Genomic DNA, 24,990 nt, shown 5'->3' on the forward strand with positions numbered 1-24,990 from the left:
CAATCACCTTATTTCACGCAAAGGATGCCGCGATTTTTATAAATAACAAAAAATTTTGAACAAAAATGGCATTAAAAATATATTAATTAATAATATAAATAGAAAATATATAAATTAATAATAAATAAAAACAAAATGTGTACTTGCTTTACTCTCTCTGTCACATGCACTCACACTTTGAGCCAATCGGTAACATCTGACAAGAACCATGTGTGTATGTGTATGTGTGTTATATCGTTGCAATCAATACGTGTCGTGCATACATATGATTTATACCGATTCGCAATTTTAAACAAGAATGAAAATACGTAGAATCGAATGACATATTATTTGACAAGTAGATTCTCCGAAAATTCGCGATGCGAATTAATAGAACGTGCAAAACAGACCGCGAAAATAGTTTGACAGATCGATCCATCGCGTCGAGATATCATATGTATATACTCTGTTATGAGAAATGATTGATAAACGATGTGTTTATGTGTGTACAATGTTGTTCGATTACCGCGTTATCTCACCAATACTAGCAATATTAGTACTGTAGTGATAATAAAAGGTAGGCGATCTCGGTCTGTCGTACCGGAAATTATATATGATATATAAATTATATAAAACGTATGCGTGCATGTGTATGTTTTGGCTGCGTGTATGCGTGCGTATGTCAAAAAAAAATACGCGATACCCCCGAATGTCACAATATTCGGATAACTTTTTAACTAGAACCGATAGATTGACAACGATGGATGTTTGTAGATGGTGATGGGAGATTAGAGGACGCGACAGATGGAAAGGACAAAAACTCCGAGGGAAACATTGCAAACTGTGCTGATTGTTAACCTCCCCTTCTTGGAGAGCACTTTTCGCACTCGAAAATATATTTAGCAGTCTCGAAAAGCTCACGCAAAGTATGTCTTCTCTTTTTCTATTCTTTTTTCTCCCTTTCTTTTCTTTTCGTTGTCACACATCGTCTTAAACTGACACTTTTATTTTAGGTATACTTTATTTATCAATCGTGAGACGTTTTCTATTTATTGATCTGTCAGAGAAACGGATTAATAGCCGTCATGCAATCGCATCGAGGCAAGAATGGAAGATAATTATTTCGAAGAAAGCAAACCTATTAGTTTTAATTGCATTTCATGCAATCTGCTCTTTTTTTTTATTCTGACAAATTGGAGTGTTTATCAGAGAGAAAGGTCTACATAAATAATATTCTAGACAAAATGAGTAGCCAATTAAACATAACAATTAGACCCGAAGTAAGATTGGACGCCAAGTGGTTGAAAACCGATCTACAACGGTTTCTTTATCGCGATGGATTGGCTGAATTGTGGAATGAGATGGTACGAGATGGTGAAATTGTTGGATCTTTCAGCGATGGTTTAATCAATTCTGCAGGAGTTGTAGCAAAAAAGGGTATGAATATAACAATAAAATATTATAAAATGTAATAATCTTTTTATATCGACATCATCTTATGCTATGTCAAACTTATTTATATATTTAATATGCTATATGATAAATATAAATATTTATTTGTAAATGAGAAGAATAGAGCTTGTTATTCATAAAAGAAATAGAGATTTGAAAATGAAAACAACAGTTATAAATTATAATAATTTTAATTTTATGCCAATGAATCCTTTTGAATGTTTTTAATTAACTTTTTATGCATGTATTATTTCAGGTGAGAATGGTCATTATTATTGTGGTATGAGAGTATTATCTTGTCTCTGCTGCGATGGAATTTGTGGTCCGCAACATGGCTGTAATTGTACTCCATGTCAGAAACTGGATGACGAAGAAACTGCAAGAACAGCAGCAATGGTTGAAAGGGCTATATCTGCCAGGAGGATAATGGATTCATGGCTTTGGGCTCCGCAACCATGTAAATATATTTTTATATCATATGTATTGAGAAAAATCTTATTTATATTTTATTTAAAAAATTATTGTATAAGTTTTTTCTCGAAAGATTTCATAATGGATACTATGTTTAGATTTCTTTATGAGTTTGAATTTATATATTAATGTTTTCAAATTTTTTTTTCAGCATTAACAGATTTAAAAGGATGCATCAATTTATCTATAAAGGAGCAACGCAAGCTATGTTGCGAAGTTGCAAATAGTACATTATCGGCGACGCGTTTGAGACAACGGCTAATAGTCGCCAGAAGATATTTTACCGCTTTATCTCGACATAAGCCGCAAGAAATCAAGGACACCTTGAATTTACCAAAGTCTATTGGAAAATTACAAAAAACGTAAAGTATATTACATTACATATATAATACACATAATTATATAAGTAATATAATTATATTGCACAAACTCCTATTATATATACAGCACAGGCCAAATGTCCTAAGTGATTTGTTTTCTTGTACACGCAGAGTATCGATATACAATTGTATTTTGATCCTCTTCAGAGTACGTTATTTTTTGTGTTTCGTTTAAAATCAAACATAAATTGTTTCTACAAATAATTTAAACTTTTGCAGACCAAGACCTAACGAAAAGGCAACTTTAGGATTAGCGCGCGTTGGTTCACGCGCAGCCCTGAATTTCTCGTTCGCGTACTTAAGACGGGCTTGGAGATCTGGGGAAGATATCGAATTTTGTAGCGAATTATTGACCGAATCATTGGAGGCATTGCAATCCTTACCCGAGGCGACTCTTTTCAATGAAAATAACGTTTCTCAAGTTTGGTTGGAAGTCGTAGAAAGATCAGCCAAATTTTTGAGACAAGTTGTCACAGGGTATGTGTGCTTTATCAATTTATAATTTCTCATATATATAATATAGTAGAGATAATATCATTTATATAATTATTTATATATTTATATAATATTAATATATTTATATATTATATATAATATTTATGTATTTATATATTTATGTATTTATATATTTATATAATATTATATTTAATATTATATATAACATTTTTATTTTCAGAGAGGTAACTACTGGACGATCATGGCGACCAGTGCCACTATCAGATCAACATACGGCCCTTTGCTTGTTATTGGAGCTAGTCGTACAAAGGGCCACTCTTTCTAGTCTATTAGACTCCGTAGTTTTATTGCTTCATCTCAGTGGCAAACACAAGAATCAAGACAATCGAGTCACTCCACCTGGAAGCACGGCACCGCTCGTCCCTCTGTTACGACGATTGAATTACATACCAGCGACAAAATCTCGAAGACATCTCGACGGAAACGTTACACCGGGACCATGCGAAGTGTTACTTAAATATCTACGACTGCCGGACGATGATGCCGTGTCTGTCGATTTGAGAAAAGCCGCAGTGATTATTATGTGTAATTTGAGCAGAATGGCCTCTCCTCTCTTACCGCCGGTTAATGCCGAGTACGGATTTACGAGAAGCGGAAATTGCAGGCAAACGTTTCAGGAGGTGTTGGCTTGGGGCAGTGTAAAGTTTGGAAATGGCTCCACTCCCTTTTATTGCGACGCAATCGCGGAATTGGGCATAAAACAGTTATGTTGCACCGAGCGAGCGCTGATGATATTGTCATTGAACGGCAATGTTTACAACATGTATCACGGATCCGAAACTCAATATCCGCAGAGAGTACACGGTTTCTCCGATAAACCGGTCACGATGATCGCGTCTCATTCGGACGGCAAGCATTATTTAGCATTAACACAAGACGGTTGCGTGTATTCCTGGGGCAACGGAGACGGAGGTAGGCTCGGACACGGCGATACCGTCTCGTACGACGAACCGAAATTGATCGAGGCGCTTTTAGAGAAGAATATCGTGTTCGTAGCATGTGGCAGCACATATTCGGCAGCATTAAGTGCCAGTGGTGAATTATACACCTGGGGAAGAGGAAATTACGGAAGATTGGGTCATGGCAATTTCGACGACGTTATGATCCCGACTCTAGTAACAACGTTGAAGGGTCACACGGTTGTGCATGTGGCCTGCGGTAGCGGTGACTCTCAAACCTTATGCGTTACTGCGTCCGGCATAGTCTTCTCTTGGGGTGATGGTGATTACGGGAAGCTCGGTAGAGGAGGAACGGACGGATCCAGGACGCCGAAGATCGTCGATAAGCTGCTGGATATCAACGTGGTGAAGGTGTTTTGCGGCGGACAATTTTCAGCAGTGTTGACCGCTCACGGAGAAGTGTACACATGGGGAAAAGGCGATACGTATCGTTTAGGCCACGGCAGCGAGGAGCACGTGAGGTATCCCAAAATCATCGAATCGTTGAGAGACAAGAAAATCAAAGATTTATCTGTGGGCGCGACGCATATATTAGTGCTGACGGAAGATCAATTCGTTTACGGATGGGGTAGAAACGATTACGGTCAAATCGATCCCACGTTGGGCCCCGTTATTTCCGAGCCTACGTTATGCCCGACATTATCCTCGAAGACTGTCATCGGTTTGGCGTCAGGTCCGACTCAGAGCTTCGCCTGGTGCATGTCAGCGTGGTCGGGTGGAGCTAGCAGAGTGGCCTTTGTCGTCGATATATGCGAGGAGACCTTCCAACTGCTCGACACGCTCTTAGCTAAATCTTGCGAAGGTTTACCAGGAATACGACCGCCTACGCAGGATCGTGAGTGTCTGGCTGTAGCTACGTTGAATTTGCTTCGATTGCAGTTACATACGATGTTGACGCATAATATCGACACTAAATCTGTCGGACTCGCTGCTAGCAGTCCTCTGTTAAATTCCCTGAAACAACGCTGTGTTAATCTAGCGAGCGCGACCGGGATATTAGCGACGATACAGGAAGCAGCGCAAGCAGTTCTACAAACAGGTTGGAGCATTCTGCTGCCAACGGCTAACGAGCGTGCGAAGACACTGTCCAGCTTTCTACCAAATACATCGAACAACGTGGAACAATCAAGTTCGGCAAATATATACATAAACAGTGGACAGCGATTTATGGCCGATTTGCTGGTATCCAGCCTAATGGTGGATGGTGGATTGGAACTAGCGTTGAAGGCTGCAATTAAAGCGGAAATAGCGGACATGCCGGATGAGAAGGATTTTCTCGATATAGGCACATCATCGAACGTCGTCAAAGTGAGAACAGAAACGAGACAGGGTATGAAAGACGGTTTCAATTCCGGAAAGAATATCACGACCATCTCGTTGCTCCAACTTATTCAACAGTTAATTAGAAACGGCACGTGCATTACGCAATCCAGATTACAACAAGGTTCATCGCAGCAAACGGATCGAAATGAGCATCTACGAAGATTCGATAATTCGCCCAGCTTGAATCTCCTGCTACGTTTTCAACGGTTACTCATCGCTCAAATGTACGAGTGTATCACACGGAAATCTCGCACGGAAGATTTGCATGATCAGGAGATGATGGGTGCGGAGTCCCTCTTGAAGAAGTACATCGCGCAAATCTGCGATCATGCAACTGAGATACTGCCGTTAGCGACCGAGATAGGCGGCCGTTCTGTTAAAGATTTCATCTCCATTGCTAGCGTCTTGAAAGCTGACATAATCAACGTATTGCTTTCCGAGTTGGTGACATGTCTGATATTGTTGCAAGTGGATTGTCCCGTGCTGTTGATCGATATGAATTGGATGGAGGTAATCGCGCCGATTTTAGACGCGCTGGATCATTTCGTAAAGCTGGCGCCGACGATGGAGAAGAACGAGGCGGACGATCTCTCCTGGCCGGGAATCATTGCGCCGCAACATGGAAATAAGATATCTATTCAGGAAGAACCCACGTTGATACGCTGGGCAGATTTGGAGAATCACAATCGCGACGGCGGTCTCTGGGTAGTGGTGAATAATAATGTTTACGACGTTCAAGATATTAGAAACGAAGGTTCCTGGTCTCCCTACGAGGTACTCCAGAGATACGTCGCCGGACGGGACGAGACTTCGACGCAATGTAGTATACCGTACAGTCAGCTATCGCCACCGCGAGGCATGATGGATTCCTGCTTTGTCGGCCATTATTGCCACTCGGAGCCTGACGAGAATGCACGAGTCACGATTGAAGTGACCGATGTTTGCTCGTCCCTCCTAGACACGGAGAGAGCTTTAGGATTTTTGTTGGGCCTACACGCTTACCGAATGCGACAGAGCTTGACTCTTCAATCAGCGGAGGAAGAAGCTGGTGTGTGGCTTACCGCAAATTTCTTGCGCGGTGGCCTGCAAGTTCTGCAACCGCCAAATCCATATGAAGAGGAGAAGGACGAGGCGAGAAGCAATACGTCGACTGCCGCTAACTCGCCCACGGAACCACCGCTTCCGGTACACGCGAAGAACGAACAGCAAAAGGAGAATGACGATCGAACGATCGCGTTTATACATGCATTAGCGGAGGCGCATAAAACCGACGACAGCCACGTTCGAGCGTTCTTAACGATAATCGACAGATACTCCAAGGCTAATAATCTGTTTTCCCACGCTGAGTTTTGTGGCGACCATCCCGTCGAAGAGATCAGTCGCGTCCTCATGGCTGTGATTGTCAAGCACCTTGGCTTGGGACAACAAGCACTTTTATTAGCAGAACAGGAATTGAAAACCGCTAATAGCGCGAAGCTGAGTAATCAATTAGCCGACATGGCCCGAGCGATTTATCAGACCAAGTGGAACTTGATACGGATTAGGCAGCAACAGAACAGAAGTTACAAGGAGGTCTGCGCACCTGCGCAAGAAAGATGTAGATTTCTCTTGTACGAGGTTCGGCCCGCAACGAGTTACGAAGTTAAAGGACTGGAAGATTTGAAACTGTTGCATACCGTCCCTAGATTCAAGAGGGCCGTTCATACGATCATAGCGGATATTCGTAGAAACAAAGATTCGTCTGGCGGAGCCGGTAGTAAGCCGGAGGACATATTAAACGCGTCTATACAAAATGCTAAAACGAAAAACAAATCGACGGACGGGGATACGATGTCTTCTTCCAAGGAAGGTTTGACCACCGTGGCTTCTTCTTCTACAAAATTGGAGGACATATCGGACATGAAGAACAAAATTATGCAAATGACGGAAAAAATTCGACATGGACCGATACGATGGGCTACCGCTGATTATAATGGCTTAATGACGAGTATCATCGAGTTTGTTATCAACGACGGCATTGGTGGAGACGTCGAGATCTTGCGCCGTGCGATGTACTGTCAAATGCAACGTGCTCGAGTGCGAGAAGAAGGTATCTCGATGATGCGCGAATTATTGAAGAGGGATCATTTGATACCATCGGTGAAATATTCCTTACTCAACGGCTGGCTCGGTTTAACATACGAAAACAAGTCTCTCAGCGATGGTATCGCGCATTGTTTGTACGATATACAGTTGACTACTCCCTATCAAAAATCAAAAGTTATTCTGGCCGAAGCAGAGGTAATTTCATGGGCGGTACAAGCTTTACGAACTTACGTCATACAAGCGGAGCTGCCGAACAAGCAGAAAGTCAGCGGAAAGAGTAGTTTGAATCAAGGTACGTATACCTGGTTGCGAAAATTACCGAGAGCGAGGTTCCTACTGACTATCCTTGGTATGTTGACGAATTATCAATGCGCCAACGAGGTCGGGCTGTTAGTTAATTCAGGTCTGTTATCGAGTATCTTGACTTTATTGAGACAAATCGGGCCGTCGTCAGCAACTTTCTGCGAAGGCGGCGAAAATCAGGGACAGCAAGGCGGAGACGGTGCCGAGGCACCGAAAGTTAAGACTGAAATTACAGCGATTTACGAAGACACCCTTCAGAAGAACAAACCGCCGACCGTACAACTCAGCGGAATGGAGTTGGCAGCGTTAATGAAAGTGGGCACTCGAGTTGTACGAGGTGCCGATTGGAAGTGGGGCGATCAGGATGGTCCACCGCCTGGAGTGGGTAGAGTGATCAGCGAACTCGGCGGCGACGGATGGATAAGAGTTCAATGGGACAACGGTGCGACGAATTCGTATCGCATGGGTAAGGAAGGTAAATACGATCTGAAATTAGCAGATCCGCCGACACCACCCGATGACGACAGCGATGAAACCGAGAGCGATGCTTCGCTCGACGCGAATAAAACGGAGAACACTGTGGGCTTTCGCGCAGAAGAACTACATCCAACCACTTGCCTCAAATCAGCGTCAACGACCTTGCTACGAATAATCTTACTCTCATGCGGTGTGGAAGCGAATAAAATTCCCGCTACATCCATCAAGATTCTTACGTCCACTCTACACGGTATAATATCGACCGCAAACAGATCCAGCGAGTCGGCCACGCATGTTCAACTAGCGAGACAGCATCACGAAACTTGGGCTACCTTCAGTCTTTTAAGGGCGATTGCAAAATCAACGAGATTATGCAAGTCTTTGAGCTCCCAGGCCTGGCTTGATCTTTTATTAAGTATCATCATTGATGAAACTAAACCCTGTCTCGAGAAGCAAATTATGATCACGAAATTATTAGCTGCCGTTCTGCCCTCGTGGGGAGTGGAAACAGTCCTGACCGATATGACACAATTCCTGGAAAAGTCCTTCGAGATCTTAGGTCAAGTAGCACTCACATGCGATATCACCTCCGGTGTCGAGCTTCATTCGAACAAGTGTCGTATGTCTTTAACCGCGTCGTACAGTTCTACCATAGCTGAAGAATTAATATGGTTAATTAGATACTTGCATTCTCTCCCGGATTGGAACGAGGCCATAAACAGATTTCTTTCCGCAAAATTGGCCTTAACGGTGGATCTTTGGAATGACAGTCCGCTGTTTCACATACAAATGAATGAAAATGGTGGCGAGAATGGTCTATGTATTCAACGTACAATTATGGCGACTCTCATTGTCATCGGTGGTTTAGATAATAGAATAAGAATCGGTGGTTTGGTGAATTCCGACGGTGAGATGGGCACGGTCTGCAAGTTTACGAAGCACTCGAAGATCGTTATGCAGCTGTGGAACGGCAACGGGACGCGAAAGATAGTTCCGTTTCACGCAGTGAAGCGAATTAATGATAAATTTCAGTTGGACAAAATGCCTTTAACGGAGACGCTTATATCTATCTGGGCCAATTTGTTTTCAGGCGCTACTTGCGGAATAGATAAACGACCTGGTGGTATGCCGGTTATTGCTGGCGTTGTCAATGCCTCGATATTGCGAAGCCAGCAGCAACAACTCGCAGCCCTGAACGCTGGTAAAGCGATGCTTGCTTATCAGTCGAAATTGCGGAAGATCTTGAAATATCAATTGGCCAGTGACATCAATGACGATGAAAGACGTACCTCCACGCTTTTGCAGGAAATGTTGTTGCGCGCTACGAAGCCACAACCACTGAAACCAGTATTTAAACGTAGAGAGTTAGAGGAGGCCGCTCTGGCAGTCTCGCAGTATTTGGTCTCTGAACTGAGACACACGCCTATTCAACGAACCGGCATGACTTCGGATCCTACTACTCCTACATCCGACTGCTCATTAGTTTCTTTAACTTCGAGTCAGAAGAGACACTGTAAAAGCAACGCAGCAGCAAGAAGAAGCTCCGCAGCGGCACCCGCGTCTCCTCTGGTAGCTCAATTAGTGGAAATGGGATTTCCTAGGAAAAGCGTCGAATTGGCTATCAAAAGTATGAGCGTCGCCGAGCAAGGCAGCGTGACGGCGGAAAACGTGGTGGGCTGGTTGTTGGAAAATCCAGACGCCGCTCTCAGTGATTCGGAAACTTTATCCAGCCTGGATGGATTAACTGACGGTAGCGACGATTCAATCAGCGAAGATCTGGACGAGTCTCCGTCGGGACAAGAGGGTGGTGCTATGGGCGGTACACCATCGACATTCATGAAACGTTCGGACTTCCTATCAGTTGACGAGTACGCCATATACGTACGTGACAATGTTGTTACAAATATGTTGGTACGCTGCTGCAAGAGCTACGAGGAAGTGGAATACGGCGATGTCGGCCTAGTAATGAAGATTGACGCGGAAAACTTGCACGATCTGAATGCGCAAGTTGCGTGGCAACGCAAAGCCGGAATGTATTGGGTGCGTTTTATTCATATCGAACTGCTGTGCTATCTGCCATCCGTGCCAGGTCCACTGCCCGCGTTGAAAGTCGGCGATAAAGTTCGAGTCAAAGCATCGGTCACGGAACCAAAGTATAATTGGGGATCTGTAAATCATCATTGCGTCGGAGTGGTCACAGCGATAACTAATAACGGCAAGAACGTATCCGTAGATTTTCCGCAGCAGCACGGTTGGACCGGTTGCGTTTCCGAGATGGAGAAAGTACCGTCTTGTCATCACTCCGTCATCTGTAATTCATGCTGCCTGTCGCCGATTTCCGGTCCCAGATTCAAGTGCAAGTATTGTGATAATTATAATTTATGCGAGAACTGTTTCTACACCAAGCGATCACACCGACATGGTTTCAATAGGATTGCGGAACCAGGTTCGGCGGCTGTTTATGCAGGAAAACCAGGCAGATACCATAGGCAAGATCTATCAGAATCATATCTGATCGACGATTGGTCCAAATGCATCAGAACCTTGAGCGTATCTTCGCGAGAAAACTGGGCGACACGTCTAGTAGATGGATCTGGAAAATATTGGCAAAGTTGCGGGTCGCAAGGAAAGCACTGGATTCGTCTCGAGATGCTATCCGGAATTCTGATACATTCGTTAAAGATCATCGTCAATCCACAAGATAGTAGCTACATGCCTTCAGTGATAACGGTTAATGTCGGAGACTCCTTCACCAATTTAGTGGAATTAAGAACGATAACTATACGTTATTCGGATACTAGCGTTACGCTTCTTCAAGATATGAAGGAATATTATCCCTGTATAGAGATAGCGATCAAACAATGTAGAAATGGCGGCATAGATTGTAAGATACACGGTCTGCGCGTAATCGGTCGCCAGAATATGTTTGAAAATCAGCTGACAACTTCGGTCTCTTTCCTTGCATCCGACTGGGAAGTTTTGCAAGAGCAAGTTGCGGTGCAACGGAGCATCGATGCAACGCCACCTCAACAATCAGCCGTTTATGTTTGGGGTTTGAACGATAAGGATCAATTAGGAGGTCTGAAGGGATCTAAGATCAAGCTACCAATTTACAGCGAAGTACTATCAAAATTAAAACCTATTCATATAGCCGGAGGAAGCAAGACTCTCTTCATCGTCAATCAAGAGGGCAAGCTGTACGCTTGCGGAGAAGGAACAAATGGCAGACTGGGTTTAGGAGACGACAACAATGTGTGTGAACCAAAGCCTATACCTTTCTTAAGTCAATTCGTCATTAAAAAGGTGGCGGTGCATTCAGGTGGAAAGCACGCACTGGCACTTACTCAAGACGGTAAAGTATTCTCGTGGGGCGAAGGCGAAGATGGCAAATTGGGACACGGAAATAGCATGTCGTTGGATAAACCTAAGCTTATCGAGGCGTTAAAATCGAAGAGAATTCGCGACATCGCTTGCGGATCAGGACATTCAGCGGCGATCGCGAGCAACGGCGAACTGTACACCTGGGGTTTAGGTGAATATGGTAGATTAGGTCATGGAGATACTCTCACACAAACAAGACCGAAACTTGTGCAAGCTTTGGTCGGAAACAGAGTACTTCAAGTGGCCTGCGGTAGCAGGGACGCGCAAACAATGGCCTTGACTACTGACGGCTGCGTATATTCCTGGGGCGACGGTGACTTTGGCAAGCTCGGTCGTGGTGGAAGCGATGGCTGTTATACACCCTTAGTAGTAGATCGATTAACCGGCTTAGGTGTTGTACAGGTGGAATGTGGCGCGCAATTTTCCCTGGCCTTGACGAAATATGGCGAAGTATGGACGTGGGGAAAAGGAGATTACTTCCGCTTGGGTCACGGTAACGATCATCACGTTCGAAAGCCTACGCTGGTCGAAGGTCTTCGGGGCAAGAAAATTGTTCATGTCGCCGTCGGTGCGTTGCACTGTCTTGCGGTGACCGACACGGGTCAAGTGTACGCCTGGGGTGACAATGATCACGGACAACAAGGTAATGGTACAACGAGCGTCAATCGAAAACCATCACTGGTGCACGAGCTGGAGGATGCGAGAGTGAATAGGGTATCCTGTGGTTCGAGTCATAGCACAGCTTGGGTATTAGTCGATCAGCCAAGTAGCGGAAATCAAGAACCGGTTACGTTTCCAACAGCGCGAGATCCGTTAGGCCAGATGTGTCTAGGTCTGATTAACGCGCCTGAGCAAAACGGCACAATCTCCACAACAAATAATGTCGTCGCCACCAGGCCATCGCTCGCCAGTATAATACTTTCGCTAGAGAGCAATGTCGCCAAGCAGCAAGCCTTACAACATGTAATTAATGCTCTTCTAATTATGCAGGCACGGGCGGCGATAGTAACTGCTTTGCAGAGCCATTCAACACTGAACAGCTGTTCGTCGGTGAAGCACGCACCAATGGCGCCAGTAATGAATGTGATTCCACCATCGGAGGTAACTATGACATCGAGCAACGAGCACACGGTTTATCAAAACGTCGGTGACATTGCGCAAGGCGGAGGTGAAGCTCCGGCAAACGTCGCCGAAGCGGTCAACGTCGTAACGACTAGTCCCAAGATGACTCCTGAGTCGGAAGATTATCCATTAGCCTTGTTAGCCATGTCTATGTCTAGTTCTGCGAGTTTATCTTCGCGCGCTTCAAGGATGTCTACAAGCGCGATGAGTGTTATAGCTGCCACTTTAACATCCAACGCGCAAGTAGTGGGCGAGGATGGCGTTACGGCTTCCGGCTTGGACGAGTTTACGTCGGCATTAACGGAAGACGACGCCAGAGTTCTAGTGGATCTGCTCAAACTGGCTGTAGCCAACAGAGTTTACCCATCGGCCAAGGAAACGATATCGTCGGTACTGATCGCCCTAGGTAAAATCAATAGTTCCGTCGGCAGTATGTTGTTAGAACTATGCGTAACGGAATTGGAGGACACTGCGGCGAATAGCAACTGCGTCAACAATACGCCGCAACCCGTGGTGCAGGAGACACCGCATCCTTATATAGATGACACGACATTGACGGGTCACGTAAAAATATCTGGCGCGGAGGCTCTTCGAGTGGAATTTGATCGACAGTGCTCCACGGAGAAACGACACGACCCGCTCACAATAATGGATGGAAGCGGCAGAGTGGTGGCAGTTAGATCCGGCAGAGAATGGACCGAGTGGGGTCCAGAAATTAAGATCCAAGGTGACGAGTTGAGGTGGCGATTCTGCTCGGACGGATCCGTCAATGGTTGGGGCTGGAAATTTACGGTATATCCCATTCAAGCAAAAACCGCGCCGTACGAGCTCGGATCAGATCGAGCCGTGCTATCGCAGCCAACTATATCTCTGGCCGAACATCTACTCATGGACAACAGTCTAATAAATTCCGACAGGAACGTCGCCTCCCGTCTGGCCACCGCTTTAGGTCAATGCAGTCAACTAAGCACTCTATCCGCGCAGCAGAGGATGTGGGCGTTGAGAAAATTACAGGTGGTTTATGCAAACGGACCCGGTATAAGACCCGAAGTCGCCCTCTCGTCTCTTCTTGGTTCCCTGCCGCAAGCGCTCTTACGACAATACGCATACGAAGATCCTCTGGTCAGAGGTGGCAAGCAGCTGATGCACAGCGACTTCTTCAAGGTTCTCGTGGCGCTCGCATGCGATCTCGACTTGGACGGAATGCAGTTCTGCTCCGAGGTGCACAAGTGGTCCTGGTTCCGCAGGTATTGCCTCGCAGCACGCGTGGCAAAGTCGCTCGTCGATCGCACCCCTTTACCGAAAGCGTTTTGCCACGAGGTCACGAAGCAGCTGAACGAAATGGCAATGGACGGAGACTCCGAATATACGAAGGATCACGAAAATCACAATGTATTCAAACAGGGGCACGACGAGCAGTTGCTACAATGGTTGAATCGTAGACCGGAGGACTGGACGCTTTCATGGGACGGTTCGGGCGCGATTTACGGATGGGGTCACAATCACAGAGGTCAACTAGGTGGCCTGGAGGGTCCGAAGGTCAAGCTACCTGCACCGTGCGAAAGTCTGTCCGCGCTCAGACCGATACAGCTGGCTGGTGGCGAGCAAACTCTGTTTGCCGTAACTGCCGATGGAAAGGTTTATTCGACAGGTAAGACAAAAGGCTCTTAGTATTACTGTGTTACATGAATTAGATTTTAATGTGCTGTTTTCGCAGGTTACGGCGCTGCGGGACGTCTGGGAATAGGAGGAACGGATTCCGTCATGATCCCGACACTGTTGGAATCGATACAGCACGTGTTTATCAAAAAAGTGGCCGTCAGTTCGGGAGGAAAGCATTGCCTCGCTCTAAGCTCGGAGGGTCATGTGTATTCCTGGGGCGAGGGCGACGACGGCAAACTGGGACACGGTAACAAGATGTCCTACGATCGGCCAAAATTAATTGAAGATCTACTTGGCGTAGAAATTTTAGATATAGCTTGCGGCGGGCATCATAGCGCCGCTATCACGAGCGCCGGTTGGCTGTATACCTGGGGGAAAGGTAAAAAGATGATAAAAGGAATAGATAATAACATACATACTAAAATCTTTTAATTTTATTGTTTTATTATATTTTATTATGTATTATTATTATATTTAATTTATTATATTTTAATGTCTAATTTTTTATTCCTAATGATTTCGACAATATTATATTTGTGCATATATTGTCTTTACATATGTAAAGTTATTAAAAATGTATATGTAATATGTTAAAAGGAATAATTGATTGTGCAGGACGGTACGGACGTCTCGGACACGGGGACAGCGACGATCAGTTACGACCGAAGGTAGTCGAAGCTTTACAAGACTACAAAGTCATCGACGTAGCTTGCGGAAGTGGTGATGCGCAAACCCTCTGCGTAACCGACGACGATAACGTGTGGAGTTGGGGCGACGGAGATTACGGGAAGTTAGGTAGAGGCGGCAGCGATGGATGTAAAGTTCCATTGAAGATAGATTCCTTAGCCGGACTTGGCGTAATTAAAGTCGAATGCGGTAGTCAATTCTCAGTCGCTTTAACGAGATCTGGAGCAGTTTATACCTGGTAATAATAACACATATGTATATAACAGTATTTTTATACATATCATTATCTTGTTTTCTTAATTTTTATTTTATTTTTTATTCTGTTATATCTCTTCAATCTCCTCTAATCTATGTGCAGGGGTAAAGGTGACTATCACCGTTTAGGACACGGCACGGACGATCATGTACGTAGGCCGCGTAAAGTAGCCGCGTTGCAGGGAAAGAAGATTATTTCGATAGCTACGGGCTCGTTGCATTGCGTCGCGTGCTCGGATAAGGGAGAAGTCTTCACCTGGGGCGACAACGACGAGGGTCAACTCGGCGACGGTACCACGAGCGCGCTCCACAGGCCGAGATTGGTGCACGCGTTGCAAGGCAAGAAGATTACGAGGGTCGCTTGCGGTAGCGCGCACACGTTAGCCTGGAGCACCGCGAAAGCCACGCAAAGCAAAATGCCGGCGTCCACGCCCATGGAATACGACCTGGTTAAAGATCTATCGTACTCCGTATTGCGCAATAGATTAGTGTTACTGCATCATTTCGCGGAACTCTTGTGCCCTGCTCTGGCTATGTTTCCGATCACCGGTCATATCGGCCTGAGTAAACTGGCTCCTATGCTGGTATACAGTATAAAGGAAGCGACATTCCGCAAGGTCATTCAAGCCACGATGGTCAGAGATCGTCAGCACGGACCTGTGATCGAATTGAATAGGATACAAGTGAAAAGGGCCAGAGCGAAGGGTGGATTAGCTGGACCGGACGGTATCAAGTCTGTCTTCGGCCAAATGGTGTCCAAGATGTCTCTTTTGACGCAGGATGTACTGTTTCTACCTCACAGAGTCTGGAAAGTAAAGTTTGTCGGTATGCATTCCGTTCGTATAATCATCAGTTTACACTATGGAATATGCGAAATTGCTAATGCGTTCGTATTATTTCATTTAGGAGAAAGCGTCGACGATTGCGGCGGCGGCTACAGCGAGAGTATAGCAGAGATGTGCGACGAATTGCAAAACGGCTCCTTGCCACTGTTTATACCTACACCAAACGGTCGCGAGGACAACGGCACGAACCGAGACTGTTTCTTATTGAATCCTATGGCGGACTCCCAATTGCATATGAACATGTTTCAATTCTTAGGCATCCTGATGGGCATCGCTATACGAACGGGCAGTCCGCTGAGTTTAAATCTAGCCGAACCAGTTTGGAAGCAACTTGCTGGTATACCTCTGACACCCGCAGATCTAACGGAAGTCGATAGGGATTACGTTCCTGGTTTACTTTGTATAAGGGATATGGATCCCGACGAAAAAGTCTTTCAGAGTTTAGAAATGCCATTTTCTACTCCCTCCGCTGCAGGACACGATGTGGCATTATCTAACAGGTATTATTTTTTTATTATATTATTTTTATATATATTATTAAATATAACATATATATTTGATATTGTGCAAAATTTTCTAGAAACTATTTTATACATTGAGAAAGCAATATAATATATCTTTGAATCTAAAAATAAATATCTATAAATGAGAAATTAAGAAAAAAGATTTACATATATATATTTTACAAATTATACTTTATATTTAAAAATTGCATGCTAATACAAGATATGGTAAATTTATGTTGTTACAGACTTATTAAACATTATTATATTTAATGAGAAAATACAATCTATATTTAATAATATATTTGAAAGAGAAAAGTATTTTTGTGTGATAGATAAAAAATAAACTATTCTTTAAATTTGTTTTCAGATATCTTAAAATAACACCAGAAAATAGACACGAGTATGTTAGATTGGCACTAGATTATAGACTACACGAATTTGATGCTCAAGTAGCAGCTGTGCGAGAAGGATTGTCGAAAGTCGTTCCTGTGCCCCTATTGGCACTATTTAGCGGTTCTGAACTTGAAACGATGGTTTGTGGTAGTCCAGACATACCACTGAATCTATTGAAATCTGTTGCAACATATAAAGGTAATTACTCTATTTCGATATTTTTTTGTATCGTATCAAAGTACTTAGTCTAACTTTTGACGTAAGAGATGAAAATGTTAAACGCGTAGATGATTTCAAAAATTTAACCCAATCCATAAGATTTCTTCATTATAATTGGTTCATTAAAACTTCTTACATATATGATTTGTTTATCATAGCTTCTAATTTGTAACAATTGTATTTGCAGGTATTGAAGCAACCGCACCGCTTGTTCAATGGTTTTGGGAAGTTATGGACGAATTCTCCAATCAAGAACGATCGCTTTTCCTTCGTTTTGTTTGGGGCAGGACACGTTTACCGCGCACAATCGCAGATTTTAGAGGCAGAGACTTTGTTTTACAAGTAAAAAATTGCACTTTACATTCGATATCAGAATATCACTGTATACGTACTATTCTTTTATCGATTTTTTTTCCTCTTAGGTAATGGACAAATACAACCCACCGGACCAGTTTCTTCCTGAAAGTTATACCTGCTTTTTCCTTTTGAAAATGCCGAGATATTCGTGCAAAGCAGTTCTACGACAAAAACTGAAATATGCGATTCATTTTTGCAAAAGCATCGACACCGACGAATACGCTCGAGTGCAAGCTGCAACTAATTCAGACACTGAAGATACAGATAGTTTAGCGAGCGAAGAGCACACTTCGCTATAAGTCATTCGCTAAATGAAACGTGTTATTTGTGTTTGAAGTGGCATTTTGTTGACTTCTTTACAGATGTGTTCACGGATTATCCAAAAAAAATCCTATTTTTCTTACACGACATATTTATCACACTGTACTTAATATATGTACCGCTTTTGTAGCAGATCTAGTGTAATGTATAGTAGACGATAACAGAATGATAAATAAACCACTAAGAATAAGTCTATTAGGCTTCTCTTAGTCGCTAAAATATCCTTTATTCTTACAATTAGATATATGTATCGAATTTACAATTAAATTTTATTTCGGTACTTTTCACTGTGGCTTTACGCCTTTAATTATTGAAATTATTAATCGTTAATAAATAATTTGAATAATTGTTATAGATATTTCAAAATATATTTTAGAATATAATACGCTTCAAGTCCAAGCTTACCAAAGTATTTTTATATATTTTCTTATTTTTAAATGTGACTACATGTTATATATTAAAATATAATTAATATGTAGCGAGAAACAGCCGTCAGTCTTGTTATTTTTAGGAAATAATCAAATCACGCTGCAGATAAGAAGTATTGCAATGTCACGGGTTTCTTCGTCACGCATTTATTAAATTTCTTATTGATAAAAAGACATACAAATTGCTATGCACGCACACATATATACATACATGTATACACAAGTTTAATCGGCATAGCATTTAAAAATTGAACTATTCTGATATCAAGATCGAAAGGATATTCTTTGACTTGTTTTACATAGCATATAATCTAATAATAAATAAGAAAATACATTAAGATATACGTAAAAAAAGTAAAACGCTTGTAAAAAAAACACCAACAATGATAAACACTTTCCATAGAGTTGGCAACAGAGAAGATTATTTCCTCAATAAATGCGAGTTTATATATAAGGCGAGTAAATATTTAGATAGATGTACAAACATAGAGTGATAATATACAAATAGTTTTATCTAGTAAGAAATGATAAGACTAATTTTATGACGAAATTACCGTTCCTTTACCTCTTATTATTATTACCGTGGCGAAATAAATATTTTTAATATACAATAAAGTATAACAACATTTGCGAAATACACACACATACAAAAGTTAGAAAGAAAAATAACACGAATAACAGATTGACCATAATCACGCAATTTTATAGCGCTTGAAATCTCTGGTTGCGTATTGTCTTTTCTTTCGTATGCAAACACATTGGGTAATGTTTTCTCGCTTCGACATTGACGTCGTTTGTAATCTCCTTTTCATTATAAAGAGCTGTACGGAAATCAGTTTTTTTTTTTAATCAAACATGCATTTCACCGCGAACGCAAACTGATATCACGGGCGAAAAAGAACGTTGACGTTAAAAGAATGCGACGAGAAGTTTCTTGATAACATATACACACTATAAACAGTGTAATTTTGAAGATAAACCACAACAGAGCAACGAGTCCTGACTGAGAGAACTACAGTCCAGTCTGTGCCAATATCTTTTGCAGTGATACACAAGCTGATCCTATGAAGCATATAAAATGCTTCGTTTAGTAACGAATAAGGTATATATATTCAATTTCATTGAATCTAATTCAACAAATATATATTATGAAATTAATTGATTCTACTTATACATACTTTTGCAAAAAGGTAAAAGTCACATATTAATATATTCACTCTTTTTTAGTTATCTAAATGGGGTTTTAAAAATAACCGAGCGATCACTACATACAATGGGAAGAATGAGACAAAGAACATTGACATACCTACTAATGCAGATGTTGTAATAATAGGTAACTAAATTATTGTAAAAATACAAAAAGAACTATAATTTAGATAAAAATTATTTAGATATTCTACATTATGTATTCATTAATTAACATTGACTGAGGTTCAGCGTTATCTTTTTATATATAAATCTAGAAAGAAAAATCTCAGCTGAACAGCAGTTAATTTTAATTAATGTTTATAGACACAGATATTTATATAGATATATACAACAAGAATTCTTATAATAGGTGGTGGAAGCGCTGGTTGCAATGCGCTTTATCATTTAGGAAAACGTGGTGTGAATGCTGTACTCTTGGATAAATCTAAGCTTATATCTGGCACAACATGGCATACAGCAGGTCTTGTATGGTGTCTACGCAGCGTATACGACATAGAAATGGAGTTGCTGAAAGCTTCGAGATTGCTTTATGCATCTTTACAGGAAGAGACAGATGTAAATCCGGGGTGGATAAATAATGGTGGACTCCTTATCGCTAACACTCCCGTGAGTCTAAATAATGTCTTAGCATTTTCTCTGGCGCGCCTGATTGATGTCTTGGTCTACAATTTTTCAGAGAATAAATATTGCATTGTATTTCATAGGAGCGAGTGGCCGAGTACGAGAGATTAGTTACTGGCTGTAAGAATTTCGGTATCGATGCACATCTGATTGATCCAGCCGAAACGAAGAAAATATTTCCCCTGATAAATGAGGATGCGTTTCTGGCTGCGATACATTCTCCAGCAGACGGTACTATAGATCCTGCCATGTTAATAAATGCGTTGACAAAATCAGCAAAAAAGAACGGTTGCAAGGTAATTTTCATCTTTCTCTTTTATATCAATCAGTCATAAATATTACTAACTTGAATATTTACTGTAACTCACAATAGCATGATAGATCTTTATAACTGTATTCAAAGAATAGCAATATGCAATTTTCACAAATGACTGAAGCTAAAGTTTTGCTTTAATTACAAATTAAATATAATTATAAAAAAAGTTTGCGAAAAACTGATCTGATTGAATATAATTCAAGATTATCGAGGATTGTCCAGTGACTAAAATTCTCACAGAGGCTAACGATGGTCATAAAATCGTTCATGGAGTAGAAACGCCTTACGGTATTATAAAAACCAACGTCGTGTTAAACGCTGCTGGAGCATGGTCCGGTTCAATAGCGCAAATGGTAGGACTGAATATTCCATTGATACCGATGAAACACGCATACATCGTCACCGAGTCGATGGATGTACAAGGATTGCCAAACATCCGAGATAACGATCGTGATACCTATTTTCGAGTGCAGGGTGGAAATTTAAGCTGCGGAGGATACGAATCAAATCTTATTATGTTGAAATGTGTAAGTTGTACATATTACGTGCAAAAGATCAATTGTTGTAGAAAAAAATATTTGCGATACATAGTATAAGTTTCCTTGAGTAATTCTCAAACCTACTTACTGTAAAAGGTACCAGAAGACTTCTCCTTCAGTTTGTACGAGCTGAATTGGGATGTATTCAATACACATATAGAAGCGATGAACCAACTGATACCCGCTCTGGCAACCGCAGGAGTAAGAACGACAGTGTGCGGTCCAGAAAGTTTCACTCCCGACCATAAACCTATCATGGGTAAAAGTTTAATCATTAATTATATAATCAATGCTTATGTTCATTAACATTATGGGCTAACATTAAGTCTAAAATATAACGATGTCTCCGAAAGGTGAAGACCCACGCTGCACAGGTTTTTATTACTCCTGTGGATATAACAGCGCCGGGATGATGTTCGGAGGTGGTTGTGGAGAACAAATAGCATCATGGATAATTAACGGACGACCAGACAAATACATGTTCCATTACGATATTAGACGGTAAAAAGATTCATTTTCGAATTAGAGATATCAAATTTTTTAAATATGCAATATAATCTAACGTCACAAAATTACTTAATCACTCAACTTTTGAATATACTGATAATTTCTCTTTTACATGTGGATATGTAAAACATAATGTATGTCAGCAATATAATTAGCATCATTCTATTCATATTTACTTAATTTATTACATTTTTTACATTGATGTTTTCTCTTTCTCTCTCTAGATTTATACCAGAACAAAGAAAAAACTTAAATTGGATTAACGAACGAAGTCATGAAGCTTATGCAAGAAATTATGAGATTTTCTTTCCACACGATGAACATTTAGGTGGCAGAAATTTAAAGACAGATCCTTTCCATAATGTAATTATGCTTTACGCAAATATTCAAATTTTGTCAACATTTTTCAATTAGATTAATCATTTTTATGTTTCTTTTATTTATCAATAAAATGTTATTATTCATCTTTATGCTTTATATAGTTACTCATCAATGAAGGTGCTGTCATGGAAGAACGGCAAGGATGGGAACGTCCAGGATGGTTCTTGCTAAATAATAAAACAGCTCCAGCTTTGCCTTATGATTATGGTGGTCATTATGATGTACCAAAAAATACGAATGATATATACGCCGATGTATTAAAAACGGAACGTACATTTGACTTTCCACCACACGATAATATCGTAAGTTTTTTTTTTAATTGGGATAGAATTTGTGCTAGAAAATATTTTTCAACAAAAATATTAAATCTATAACTTTTTCTTTCATCTATTATAGATCCGAGAGGAAGCGCTTTCATGCAGAAATAATGTTGCCTTATTTAACATGTCGTGTTCCGGGAAATTTTACATATGCGGCCCAGACGCGAGAAAAGCGGTGGATTACATATTTACATCTCAAGTGGATCGAGAGATTAACAAGACTGTTTATACTTGCATGTTAAATGAAAACGGAGGTGTAGAAGGCGATTGCGTGGTTACTGGTCTAGAATCCGGCTTGGGTGGTGTAGTTGATCCCATATTTAGAGGAAAAGCATTTTACATTGGTATACAACTTCATACTTTTACATTTTCTTGCGTGTCTACACCACATTTTATCTCCCTCTTCAATCCTACAATATTAATTCCTTTGTTTCTGACTTTAGTTAGTGGAGGCACATCATCGTATCATACCTGGGCACATATTGACAAAATAGTCAGAGAAAAAGATTTCAGCGCATCTGTACATAATGTCACAGAACAGATAGGAATTTTATCAGTTCAAGGTCCTAACAGGTATTCAAATGTATAAATTATGACAAAAATGTATGACATCATATATCTCACATTGTTCATTTAATATTTTTCATTCATTTTTACAGCCGTCAAGTTCTTCAAATGTTAGTCGAAGAGGATCTCTCGAACAAATTATTTCCATTTTGCACTTCAAAATTGGTAAAAATAAATGGTGAACTAGTGCATATGTTTAGACTTAGTTCCGTGGGTGAACTTGGCTATGAATTACATATTCCAAGAAGTTCGTGTGAAAAAGTATACAAAGCTTTAATGGAATGTGGTAAAAAATATGATATGAAATTAGCTGGTTACAGAGCACTCTACAGTTTAAGTTGTGAAAAAGGTATGCAGTTCAATATTTTTATATTATTTTAATATAACAGCAGTTCAATATTTTTGTATCATTTAATCTATACGCTAATCGTGTCGGATTTATGTGCTAATTTGTCTATCAGGAACTCATCTTTGGGATACAGACTTAAGATCAGATGACAATCCAATAGAAGCGGGTTTAGAAACTGTCTGCCGCAGTAATGGCAAGTATTTAGGTAAAGCATCTGTTGAACGATATCGTAAAAATGGAATAAAAAAAAGACTGGTGCATTTACACATAAATGATGAGTAAGTATATTGCTTCGTCATACATTTTTGTCCAATACTGGTTTATCAATATTTTGAATGCGTCATTTATATATAAACATTCGTTTAATTTACAGTGATGTACCACTATGGGGTATGGAAACTGTTTATAGAAACGATCAATTAGTTGGTTATTTGAGAAGAGCTGAACGTGGATATACTTTTAAAAGCAGTATTGGACAGGCGTAAGTAAATTAGATAAATAATAGAGATAAATATATATATATGCGAATAATTTATATATTGATGTTTACTTTTTTTATTCAGATACATCACAGCACCAAATGGACAAAATATTACAAAGGAATTTTTAGAGACAGGTACTTACCAGATTGAAGTAAGAAGAAAAAGATATCCTGCAAGAATATATCTTCAAAGTCCATTCGATCCACGTAATAAGAGAATATTAGGTGTATATACAATGTAAAAATGTTTATTGGCAGCATCTTATAAGTTTAAATCTGTAAAAAGCACATATATATTTTTTCATTAAACTTAATTTTTTATGCAAATAGAAAATTATACTGATTTAAAGAATTAATATAAATTACTTATGACGTTATAATAAATAATAATAATCATTCAATCACTCACAAGTTTATCCTGCTAACGGATTAGCATGTATGGTTACATTATTTATCCTAATTTCTGCGAGTGGTTTATAACTCTTAGGATTTACTGGTAATTTTTCCAATTGTTCTACAGTCTCCAAACCATCAATCACTCTGTAATAGATAAAAACTCGATTAAAAAAAATTACAATTTACTTGCTATAAAATAAAAAAATAAACGCAAACTCACTTTCCAAATAGAGTATATTTCAAGTCCAAATGTGACTGCGCCGCATATGTTATAAAAAACTGACTCCCATTTGTATTAGGACCATTATTAGCCATAGACACAAGACCTCTCGTGTTATGCTTTAACTCCTCCTTGAACTCATCTTCAAATTTACGATTCCATATGGAGGTTCCACCTTTACCCGTATTGGTGGGATCTCCAGTTTGGACAATGAAGCCTTTTATGTTCCGATGGAACAAACAATTGTCGTAATATCCACTAGCGCAGAGGGCAAGAAAATTCTACATAAAACAAGAATGTTGTCAAGGGCAAATGTTATAGGTTATACGTGGCTGTTACGTTATATGTAGAAATCGAGCAATACCTCACATGTTTTCGGGCACATCTCGCAAAATAATTCTATCTTTATGTCACCGACGTCTGTATGCAATGTAACACTCTGAAAAAAATATGACATTTTTATTACTCAAATTTATAAAGAACGCATACAATACATATTACGGATAATTTAAACGTACCATTTTCGGTATCTTTACAGTATAATAAATCATACACTGAAGAAAATGGAAAATAATCTCAACTGCAATTAAACGCTCTGCCTGGCAGGAGGTAAATGACTTTCTAACAATTTATCGCTCCCTGCAAACCAAAGCAATAGATTCATCGCGCCGTGAGCAGCCTTGAAAAATGATGAAAGAGGAGAAAGTGTAGAAAGTGCAACTGACAGATTTCGGAGTCAAATCAACGTCTCGAGCGAGACTCGACGAATCTTTCGCGACGCGATAAAAGAAATATTTATATATAAACATTAAAAAATATATAAATATACTTAAAAAAAATTAAGTTTTCCGTTCGCATTGAAAAAAATATGAATAAATTGTCGTGAAATTTTCCCCGAAAAGAATCCGGCGCAGCGTCGTGAATTTTGACTCCGGTGGGGATGAAAGGAATTTCTAGGACAGG

General features: G+C 40.6%; 3 protein-coding genes across 3 annotated transcripts; 2 read left to right on the forward strand and 1 right to left on the reverse strand.

Moving 5' to 3' along the window:
• The first annotated feature begins 282 nt into the window (after positions 1–282).
• Positions 283–17,932, forward strand: Herc2 (E3 ubiquitin-protein ligase HERC2). Its single transcript, XM_083039855.1, has 14 exons — positions 283–556; positions 754–905; positions 993–1,416; positions 1,688–1,888; positions 2,054–2,264; positions 2,502–2,759; positions 2,959–14,099; positions 14,166–14,489; positions 14,726–15,035; positions 15,156–15,877; positions 15,959–16,397; positions 16,771–16,994; positions 17,203–17,357; positions 17,438–17,932. The coding sequence occupies exons 3-14, from the start codon at positions 1,140–1,142 to the stop codon at positions 17,669–17,671; spliced, it is 14,496 nt and encodes a 4,831-aa protein (XP_082895981.1). The 5' UTR covers positions 283–556; positions 754–905; positions 993–1,139; the 3' UTR covers positions 17,672–17,932.
• Positions 17,933–19,084: 1,152 nt separating this feature from the next.
• LOC145937064 (sarcosine dehydrogenase, mitochondrial-like) lies at positions 19,085–23,745 on the forward strand. Its single transcript, XM_083039863.1, has 15 exons — positions 19,085–19,223; positions 19,349–19,454; positions 19,680–19,936; positions 20,035–20,247; positions 20,471–20,794; positions 20,903–21,065; positions 21,160–21,307; positions 21,538–21,676; positions 21,796–21,996; positions 22,091–22,358; positions 22,458–22,587; positions 22,674–22,930; positions 23,043–23,208; positions 23,304–23,411; positions 23,494–23,745. The coding sequence occupies exons 1-15, from the start codon at positions 19,200–19,202 to the stop codon at positions 23,651–23,653; spliced, it is 2,664 nt and encodes an 887-aa protein (XP_082895989.1). The 5' UTR covers positions 19,085–19,199; the 3' UTR covers positions 23,654–23,745.
• On the reverse strand, positions 23,555–24,777 carry LOC145937070 (peptidyl-prolyl cis-trans isomerase-like 3). The gene is made up of 5 exons (XM_083039871.1): positions 24,546–24,777; positions 24,392–24,466; positions 24,028–24,308; positions 23,821–23,951; positions 23,555–23,687 (listed from the first exon to the last, which is right to left on the reverse strand). The coding sequence occupies exons 1-4, from the start codon at positions 24,576–24,578 to the stop codon at positions 23,825–23,827; spliced, it is 516 nt and encodes a 171-aa protein (XP_082895997.1). The 5' UTR covers positions 24,579–24,777; the 3' UTR covers positions 23,555–23,687; positions 23,821–23,824.
• Positions 24,778–24,990: the final 213 nt, after the last annotated feature.

The sequence above is a fragment of the Prenolepis imparis genome, unplaced genomic scaffold (genome assembly GCF_030444845.1).
Source record: "Prenolepis imparis isolate NDT839.2.m4 unplaced genomic scaffold, iyPreImpa1.0 SCAF_6, whole genome shotgun sequence".
In the NCBI taxonomy this organism is placed as follows: Eukaryota; Metazoa; Arthropoda; class Insecta; order Hymenoptera; family Formicidae; genus Prenolepis; species Prenolepis imparis.

Bases quoted from the DNA above. Each gene is read 5' to 3' on its own strand.
- LOC145937064 (XM_083039863.1), top strand. From the start codon at position 19,200: ATGCTTCGTTTAGTAACGAATAAG. The intron at 21,308-21,537 runs GTAAAAAGATTC...TTCTCTCTCTAG, and splicing joins TTCCATTACGATATTAGACG to ATTTATACCAGAACAAAGAA. The intron at 23,209-23,303 runs GTAAGTATATTG...TTTAATTTACAG, and splicing joins CATTTACACATAAATGATGA to TGATGTACCACTATGGGGTA.
- Herc2 (XM_083039855.1), top strand. From the start codon at position 1,140: ATGCAATCTGCTCTTTTTTTTTATTCTGACAAATTGGAGTGTTTATCA. The intron at 2,760-2,958 runs GTATGTGTGCTT...TTTTATTTTCAG, and splicing joins TTGAGACAAGTTGTCACAGG to AGAGGTAACTACTGGACGAT. The intron at 16,995-17,202 runs GTAATTACTCTA...TTGTATTTGCAG, and splicing joins ATCTGTTGCAACATATAAAG to GTATTGAAGCAACCGCACCG.
- LOC145937070 (XM_083039871.1), bottom strand. From the start codon at position 24,578: ATGATTTATTATACTGTAAAGATACCGAAAATG. The intron at 24,467-24,545 runs GTACGTTTAAAT...TATTTTTTTCAG, and splicing joins CTGTAAAGATACCGAAAATG to AGTGTTACATTGCATACAGA. The intron at 23,952-24,027 runs GTGAGTTTGCGT...TATCTATTACAG, and splicing joins AAATATACTCTATTTGGAAA to AGTGATTGATGGTTTGGAGA.